Raw genomic sequence first — 9,634 nt, forward strand, 5'->3', positions numbered from 1 at the left:
AAAAGGATATCCCATACAAAAATCATTCCACCCCCCAAATATCATATCTCAAAACCACATTTTGCCGGTATGGTAACTGGCTAATCTAAGTTTAAGTATTGATATTTACTTCTAAATTCTCCAATGATCTGGTTAGTTATAAGCCTATTCTTGGAGTGTTGCCATGTGCGACTCTAGGTCCTGTAATATATAAGACAGGAGCCGTCCCTTTACAGCTTGAGAATATCACGGAACCCCCTAATACTTCTGTTCAAATCCGATTCCAAATAGAAATATATTAGAAATGGTTAATATCCAATGTCAGTACGGCATTCGTGATAGGTCTTTGAGACTCGCTCGCCTATCACTGTTGTTATTAGTTTTTCTTTTATCGTTCAAGTTGTATTATCCAGATTTTGACTACAGTCTCGCCTCCGTATGTATAATATACCTGACTTACGTATAGGACTAGAGGTTAACCAATTTTAGGCCGGCGCTGAGATATTCTGGGCACTGATGCAAGTAATCGATATGGACTGCGGAAGTTCACCTGAGATCAATTTGATCACACACGCATGCCTCGACATATCTGTAGCTTCTGTCTCCTTAGGTATGATGCTACAACTAAGTTTCTGTATTACTCGCCGTGGGCTCAACTCAATATATTACTGGTGGACTATGATTTCATGGGGTGGTCTTGCGTAAGTTCTATGTTCTTCTATATGATACTGGCCCCCAGATTAACTATATAAATAGGATTGTAAACGTATTTCTATCATATCATACCATTATGCTGTTTTCAAAGAGAAGATGGGGTCGCAAGTTGAAACCCCAAATCATGTTCAACGCTTCAGGGGATCCTGTTGCTGTGGCGTTTAGCCCAAACAATTCAATTAACCTCACTAACATGCGTTAGTGAGTTCTGAGATATTAACAATGAATAGAGTATCGAAACCACCACCTATCCCATAGGTACTTGTTATTAAAATGAATAGAACAAAGCTAAAAGCCTTAATCTAGATATTACTTCCAAATTGTCTTTCGACTCGCGGTTTACGATAAATGCGTTACGCGCGCTTGGCAAGACGGATACATGCATTACTCCACTTTCGCAATCGACCTTGTCTAATGTCGTCAACCGAAAGGGCGCGTAGTGGATACGACGTGTACATCCAAACGTTTCGCCGACAGGCCGACTATAATACGAAACGGCCCGTCGCTCACCGAAGCTCATATATTGCATTTTTCTCAATCTCTCCTTTTTTTTCTCAACTTGAGCTCTCACAGACCACCACGACTGGCTGTAAGGAGTGAGATTCACTATGGATGAAACTCAGCCTTTACTGCAGGATGCGCATCTGGTGTTCAACGAGAGGCCAGATCAAGCATCGATTAAGGACATTGTGGACTTTCATCCAGATGGGGATGAGGAGAATCCTCTTGAATGGCCACAGGCGTACAAGTGGGCGATCGTGGCTCTTCTGGCTTTGATGGCTTTCACGGTGTACGTATCACTAATTGGTCCATTAAAATTTTCATGAAACTGACTATTGCGGCAGAACATTTACATGTATATCCGTCGTGCCTGTTGCAACACGTATAGTGGATGATCTTGACCATGGCCATTCTAGCAAATCTGCTAGCGTGTTGCTGGTAACGATTTGGGAGCTCGGTGAAGCTGCTGGACCCTTGCTTATCGCTCCGTTATCAGAAGTCTTTGGTCGGTACCCTGTGATGAACGTTGCCAATGTTCTATTCATTACAGCAACAGTTCTAGCAGCGTTATCCCAGAGCACGACGTTGTTCATTGCCGCGAGGACTTTAACAGGCCTCGCCGTGGCATCGAATGTGCTAAACCCCGCTATCGTTGGCGATATATTCATATCAGAGCAAAGAGGCTCAGCCATGAGCTTGATCCAACTTGCACCGCTGATCGGCGGAGCGGTCGGGCCTGCTATCAGCGGGGCTATCGCCGAAACCATGGGTTGGCGGAGCACAATGTGGATGTGTGTGATATTAGCTGCTACATGTGAAGTAGTGTTTCTTACGTGTTTCCGTGAAACATATAAAGTTGCCATTTTAAGACGAAAGGCAGCGAGACTTCGGCTTGAAACTGGTAATACAGCGTTACGAACTGTGTTTGACGCGGATGATGGCTCAAGATCCGAGAAATTATGGGGTGCAATCATCCGCCCCTTTACTGTGCTAGCGGGCTCGGGCGTGTTGCAAATGCTATCGCTTTTCGGTTCTATTACTTTCACGTACTTTTACATCTTGGTCACTACTCTCCCAGATATCCTTGGGACCATATACGGTTTGTCGCCTGCGGGTGCTGGATCCGCGCTTATCAGCTTCAGTAAGTTTTCTTCTTTCTTGTCTCTGGAAGTATCTATCTCGTCAAACGTACGCTATGCTAACATGTATGTAGGTATTGGTTCGGCTTTAAGCGTAGTACTATGCAACCAAACTCTAGACAGAATCTACATCAAACTCCGCGACTCTCATAAGGGGGTTGGTCAACCGGAATACCGTTTACCCTTGGTTATTGTCGGAGGGTTTACCTTACCTCTGGTCGCCGCATGGTACGGATGGAGTGCGCAATTACACGCTCCAATTCTACTGTTACTCTTCTCGGTTGCAATCATGGGCCTTACTCTCATGCTAGGGTTCCTTCCACTCTATGCTTATGTTGTAGACGCTTTTGGGTTGTACGCCGCCTCTGCCATGACTGCGGTGATTGTCACAAGGTGCTTAGCAGGCACATTCCTACCATTAGCTGCTGCACCTCTAGTTGATAGATTTGGGTATGGGATAGGCTTGTCAATTCTAGGAGCGGCAAGTTTCCTTCTCGCGCCGATCCCAGTATTAGTTCTGAGGTATGGATCTAAATGGCGACAGGGCTCTAAGTATTCCAGAGACGAATGAGCTGCCCTGTCCTAGTATGGAAGCTATTAGAACTTCAACCTCAATATCAGTAGTTCATCTTGTGTAGTAGATTGGATTGGACTTTTAAAAGCTATGTCAAGCTGTTACAACAAAGCCTACGTTGAGTCACGTCTTTGAGTCATCAGAGTGACCCTATAGACTTTAGCTCCAATGTGTCAACCACTAATAAGTAATAGTATTAGGACCAAAGTAATACCCAAAGAATCTATGAGATTATTATATAAAATTGAAGGCCCTGGGTTAAACGCCAGATCATGATCGCTCAGTCGCAACTGATAAATCATAAATCATCTATATACTTGTGGTCCGTGCGTTCATGACATATTCATTTCGGTATGCAGTAGGTAGATATTGTGTGCTGTTTGCACTCAGATGCAACTCATTGATTTCTTTCGCATACCTCCAAAGTCCAGTCAATCGTTATTCACATATCTCGTTGCTCTTACTATTTGAACCATACTTACAGTCGTTTCGCCTACCACGACTTCTACAACAGCCATTTCAACCATGAACCTAAAGTTGAGGTATTCCAGCTTAGCCACCCCCTCTTGATACCTATCAATTTGTTCCTTCTCCTCACATAATTCCTAGTGTTTCGAGTTATACATGCTGCATTACGACCAGGCAGCTGCTTCCCTAACAGCAAGTCCTTAAGAAAGACTAATAAAACACTTGCCACCATGGGCGGTTCCGCGTTTTCATCTGGAAGCAATCCGCTTTTCACTCCACGGATGTCTCCCAGGGTATATCAACATATTCTCAGTACATGCCATGCCAAGCTTCTGGAACTATTTTTCGTTGTCGCCACTCCTATCGAAGGCCCTGAAAAGAAGGACCACGGCGATATCGATATCTTCGTAGCGGTAGAAAAATATGCTGCATTTCCGTCTTCTGGGATTCACAGCACCTCACTCCCGCCATCGACTCACGAGTCCCTCAAGGCTGCTGCAATCCTTCTCGGCGCTGAATATTCCATCGGGGAGCAACCAAACGCTGTTAACTTGGCTATACCGTGGCCGAATGACTTACCTCAGGAGGAAACCAGTGGCGATGTGCCTCGCTATATCCAAGTCGACCTGCATCTGTGCGACTCTGTAGAACACCTGCAATGGATGCTACTCAAGTATGCCCATGGTGACCTCTGGAATATTCTTGGAAGTACTATCCGCCCGTATGGCCTCACAATTGACGAGGTCGGCTTATACATACGTATCCCCGAAATCGAGCATTTAAACAAAAAGCAATCTAAAGTCCTCCTTAGTAGCGATCCCATGGAGATTCTTAGTTTTTTAGGCCTCAAGTACGATAGTACCCAATGGGAACGGCCATTTGCGTCAATGGAGGACCTTATGGAGTATGCGGCTACATGCCGATTGTTTTGGGTGCGGCCCGAACAAGATGATAGCGCGACGGAGGTCGACGGGGGTGACTTTGACAAGAGCAAGATGAAGGCTAACGACCGCCGCCGTATGAAAGGGCGTGCGGCCTTTCGAAAGTGGTATGACGAGTTCATTCCTGCATGTCGCGAAGCAGGACGCTTCACCACGCCCATTTCAACCCGGGACACAGTACGTGAGGATGCCTTCGAACAGTTCCCCGGCACGCGACATGTCTATAAAAACCGACTCCTCGAGTGGCGCAAAGAGCAGCAGCGACAGACGCTTGGGCGGGAAGTTATCAAGGCGTCAATACCGGAGTGGAAAGAAGGTGAAGAGGAGCATAACAGAAAACACCTGCGCAGCTTGGCGGCTAGCTCTCTAAAGAAAATCATCATGCAAGATGACTACAGTCTAGGCATACATCCGCCATTACCGCTGCGCGACCCTGATGGGTTTTATAACGAGGATCTAGTTAGGGAATTCGTCGTAGATAACTGGAGACGAGTTGGCGAAGCTGCTTGGGAGGAAAGCCAGAAAAGGTATGCTGAGCGACTTGCAGAACAGGGAGATAAGCGCACGTCTTAAGAGTTTTAGAATGGTAGATAAATTACCGTGGTCAAGGAAAGGGTTGTTGAAAAATGAAATGGATTAGAGACTAGCTTATGGTCGGACAAAATGTGTGTTACTCAAGGTCAGCGCAAACATCTCACAATGGTGTAGGGAGGTAACTTAGCGACAGAAAGATGTGGGTATTTAGACGAGTGGGTTATTATTTAGGGGATAGGGGGTGCGCCGTATTGAATAGGTCTCTACCTGGACTTACCACCGTAAATATCATAAAAGCCTTTGAAAGTGCTCGTGACACGAAACAACCAAACCAGGTAGATACAGCATAGAGCATTAATTTATTATTCTTCAGTCTACGTATCTTGCTTAAATGTAAACCGATGACCCAACCCCCTGAAAATATAACAGCTAACTTGAGTGAATTAGGACATACATATTTGTTCTATAGCTTAAAATCCGCATTCGTCTTCTCCCATCCTAGCGGTGTAGGCTGCTTCGAAGCCACCCGCTCTGCGAGTCTGAGCTTAAGGTTCTTATGTCTGTCGGTACAGAGCTCGTACACCGTAGTCAGATTGAATAGCAATGTGTGAGATGTCGAACCCGCATCCACAAGACCTTCTAGTGTATCCCTTGCCTGGGTAATTGTTAGCACCAAGACAGCTTTGCACTGATTAGAAACTTACCTCAGTCATGTTTCCTGTATAAAGCTGGCACACAGCGAGATTAACCCCGACCATCTCGTCATGTACGTCGTTCTCCTCCATCGTTCCCTTCAATACTTGCCACTTCTCTAGCGCGACCTTATACTCACCGTCCGCCATGTCAGCTAGCGCATCCAAAACACGCTCTCCCATCTCCCCACCCTTGCCGTCTCTTACACATCGCCGCGCTGCTTCAACATCACCCAGGTGTAACCACAATAAAGCCTGGCTCATAGCCAGCCGCCCATCACCACCAGCCTTAAAGTGCTGGTTTCCATCGCCCAGCGTAGCAAGGTGCTCCACCGCACCCGCCAGATCATCCATCTCAATCAACACGCCCGCAACCTTAACCCCAAGCTCCGCAAGCCGATGCTTCCAAAGCTCGGAAGCGGAATGATCATGCGCCTTTCCCGCCTTGGTAATCTGCGTACGTGCCTCCCTTGCTAATTCATAGTAGCTCATGACAGCGCGTCGGGGATCGCCAAAACCAATGGCTTGCAGGCGCACGCCGAGGATACGCAGCTCCCAGGGCACTAGGTGCGCGCCGGACAGGGGATCCAGGTAGAAGGCCGAGTTAAGGTCCTCGAGGGCCTTGGACTCCTGGGCGGCGAACGACGTGGCGTCGATAAGGCACAGACACGCCAACCGTGTGTACAGCAGCTCGAAGATGCGCGCGTGGTCGGTGGGGTTAACGGGTGGATGCGCGGCTGCAGCGACAACGGAGACAGGGCTACTTGTTAGTGCTTGAACCGCAGCTATGGCGGCCGCGCGGAAGTGCCCATTGTTAAGGAGCTCTGGGATAGGTGTTTCTGGCGCGGGCTGTCTAGAAGGATGGCGGAAGGGAGCTGGGATGGATAAGGGTGAGAGTTGGTGGTAGATCTCGGGTCTTAGAAGGAATGAGAAGTCCTTGGATGTCACTGGCGCGATAGACGGAGCCGGAGATCTAGATGCCGGAGAAAATCCCCGGGAGAGGCTTCGCGGACTAGCCTGTTGGCTGTTACTGAAACGACTGGCTTGAGACAGTATGGGAGACGCTACAGGATGTCTAGGGTCTCAGTGTAAGCAGATATTGTATAATTGTTAATGATCACCGATGCTTACTCATCCGAATCGAGCGGCCCCTTAGTTGATGATCTAGGCCGAGAAGCTATGGATTGAAATATGTTAGCAAAAGACATCTTGGTTTTACATAGCTACTGTTATTGAAGAGGTGGACAAGGTGGTGATAATAATAATAATAATAATAGAAGGGAACATTGATGTAGCGTGGGGTTAACGTAATTCCTATAGGATAGACGCACTTGCAGTCAATTAATGTTGCTACCTCCCCCCTTTACGAGAAGAATCGTAGGTATGATAATAGCCTATCATCCCTTTGTAATCTCTAAATGAATTAATTCCAGGGATTATTATCTGATTTCGATTCGAAATTGAAGAATTAGATGTAACCGAAAGTCTACTCACGCCTCGCGCCTGATTTATTCCTCGTATGTCCCGTGGAGGAATTCCTTTGCACTGGCTGATCCATGTTTGGTTATCTTGCGGCGAAGGAACTTACGTCACAATAAGAGGCCGCGATGAATGGAACGACGTTTGCTTGCTTACCTATTCGGATGAACCTCGGCAGACTTTATTCAGAACTGGATACTTGGATATTCCGATAATATGCATACTACTACCTCTTTTATGAATATAGGATATTTAATTAGAGAGCTTAGCATATCCCAGGGGAAGTCAACTCCGTACGGTGCCTAGTACTTGTGTAAAGCATCATGATATTTCGTCCAATTGATATCATGAAAATATGACGATATAACTCCAAAGTATTATCGGGTTAGGGAATTAATAGGACTATATTGGCTTGACATGATTACGTGATATTAGATAAACAGAATAGGGGCCAGACTAAAGTCCTAGAGAAATGACCAGATATAAATGAGACAAAGTTACCACCAAGATAACACCGAAAGGTCTTTTACCCTATATCATAGTTATTTAGCAGCGTGGATGAGGGTATGACCCAAATAAATATATATCGGTATCTAAGGGATATTAAAATTAATACAGATCTGGGTAGACTTTAAGATTCCCAATATGTATCATAACACTATATAACTTATGAGATCATCTAGTAGAGATCTTATAGTGTTTTGGTTAGTTGATACTTATCAACTAATTAAATTATTATCTAAAGACAATTGAACGATTACCCATCACCAATGTGACAAAGAGTGTATTGATTTAACTACCCGCTTCAAGGGGCTATTACTAACTTAAAAGACATATTTGAAACCTTTAACCTATTGCTAATACCCCCCCTTTCCAGTAGACCATGACCTATTGTGAACCAAACGCAAACGCTTAAAACCAATCGCCATCTCTTATAGGGTCTTTCAATGCGGGAGTCTCCCAAACCATATACCATTGTACATCTAAGGGTCTTTTGTACTTCCCTCCTGTGGCATCTTTTCTTTATCCTTAAGTGGCTGGCATGAGGAAGGGGAAGGGGGCGGTGGCGGTGGCGGTGACGGGGGAGGGGGAGGGGGAGGGGGAGGTTGCTCTGGGCCCTGGGAAGAGGAGCCTCGGGGAGGACGAACCGCTCTTGTGCGTAGGTCTGGTCGAGGAGGTTTCGCAGATGAAGATTCGTCAGGGGCCAGTAAAAGGCTGATCAATGCCTCAATGAGTTTGTTCTCAGAGCTGGTGCAGAGACGAATAGAGCCTTCACCCACATCTTCAATCTCAGGCTTAGGCTCGTTATCCTTCTTAGGTGGGAACAGGGGTACCTTCTTGTTCGCATATTGAGTTGCATTTAGCAAGAGATTTATAAGTTCCTCCACAGTTTCCGGTTTGATTGTATCTCCTCCTTCCAGGAGCTTTGGAAGGTCTTGGGTAAGAACATAGTCCTCCAGCCCTGGGACGTATTTAGATATCACGCGGAATGCTTCTTGTAGAATGACTAAGTAGTGTCCCAGATGAGTACCATCAATCATGGTGACTCTTTTTGGAATCTCTTCCATTTCTTCTAGGAGTTTCTAGTCCCTATCTGGTACATTAGATAACATTGCTACGATTCTCCGGTTGAATCTTTCGGCTTCTTTTTGGGATACCATTCTGAGAGCAACAAGAATTATTAGCATTCCCCTTAAAGGTGAAGCAATATATATGAGAGGGTATTTGAAAGAAGGGAGCTGAGGCATACGTGAAGCTTGTTGACTACCAGTAACCTAAATCCCGTCTGAACAATGATTGTTGGGTAAAAGGTCTCCTAGGCAGAGATTTTGTGCAGTAATAGCTAAAGTACCGGAATAGCAACGAAATAGAGTAATTGGTATAGAGACATTATTTTGATGCGCATAAGTATGGCGTCGAGACTAATTTTTTTTAACTTGGTTAATCACTGGCACCTTAGATACTAAGATGTAATATCGTAACTTGGATATAGTATCCCTTTCACTTGCCTGGAAAAGAAAAACGGAAAGTGCGGAAAGACTAGAAATTTGGCAGACAGAGGTTAGGTAAACATTAGGAAGGCGCCAATAGTGAAGGACCTTTTAGAACAGTAACCGTCTTAAAAACGACAAGTGTACGGCAAGTGTACGGCAAGTGTACGACACTTTAAGTTGCCCTATAACTTCCGTGCACTAGAGTCAGGATCATGTCGACTACCTAAGGTAATAACATTGTCTCTAATGCACCTGCCGTGCCGGAAGGTACATACAACTGTCGCCAAAATATCTATCTACGTAGCTTCCTTTACGTAGCAACTGCCAAACATAACTTCCTTTGCGTAGCAACTGCCAAACGTAACTTCGGTTCAGGAATTACTGCCAACTCACCGCCAACTTAGCGCCAGGCAAAAAATGTTCCAAAATAGATATAAACACGGCCTCCTCCCCGAGAATAACTTTTTTCTTTCCACCATTCTCAACAGTTAACATTTTCACATTTACATCCTCTCCTATTCTAAACTTAATACTTATCCTAACACAATAACATCTAACAATTACTTAAAATACAGCAACAATATGGCAAGCGACAAGAAATGTCCCTTTTACTAGGTGA

General features: G+C 45.4%; 3 protein-coding genes across 3 annotated transcripts; 2 read left to right on the forward strand and 1 right to left on the reverse strand.

Annotated features, from left to right (window-relative positions):
* Window positions 1-1,301: 1,301 nt before the first annotated feature.
* Window positions 1,302-2,904, forward strand: GL218_05155 (uncharacterized protein; the record flags this gene model as incomplete). The annotated part of the gene is made up of 3 exons (XM_033581800.1): window positions 1,302-1,483; window positions 1,539-2,335; window positions 2,408-2,904. The coding sequence occupies 3 exons, from the start codon at window positions 1,302-1,304 to the stop codon at window positions 2,902-2,904; spliced, it is 1,476 nt and encodes a 491-aa protein (XP_033435773.1).
* Window positions 2,905-3,605: 701 nt separating this feature from the next.
* Window positions 3,606-4,889, forward strand: GL218_05156 (uncharacterized protein; the record flags this gene model as incomplete). The annotated part of the gene is made up of 1 exon (XM_033581801.1): window positions 3,606-4,889. The coding sequence occupies one exon, from the start codon at window positions 3,606-3,608 to the stop codon at window positions 4,887-4,889; it is 1,284 nt and encodes a 427-aa protein (XP_033435170.1).
* A 424-nt stretch (window positions 4,890-5,313) lies between these two features.
* GL218_05157 (uncharacterized protein) lies at window positions 5,314-7,100 on the reverse strand (the record flags this gene model as incomplete). The annotated part of the gene is made up of 4 exons (XM_033581802.1): window positions 5,314-5,505; window positions 5,555-6,617; window positions 6,674-6,719; window positions 7,037-7,100. The coding sequence occupies 4 exons, from the start codon at window positions 7,098-7,100 to the stop codon at window positions 5,314-5,316; spliced, it is 1,365 nt and encodes a 454-aa protein (XP_033435169.1).
* Between the last annotated feature and the right edge of the window lie 2,534 nt (window positions 7,101-9,634).

This window comes from Daldinia childiae (genome assembly GCF_008694065.1).
Source record: "Daldinia childiae strain JS-1345 chromosome Unknown Scaffold4, whole genome shotgun sequence".
Taxonomy (NCBI): domain Eukaryota; kingdom Fungi; phylum Ascomycota; class Sordariomycetes; order Xylariales; family Hypoxylaceae; genus Daldinia; species Daldinia childiae.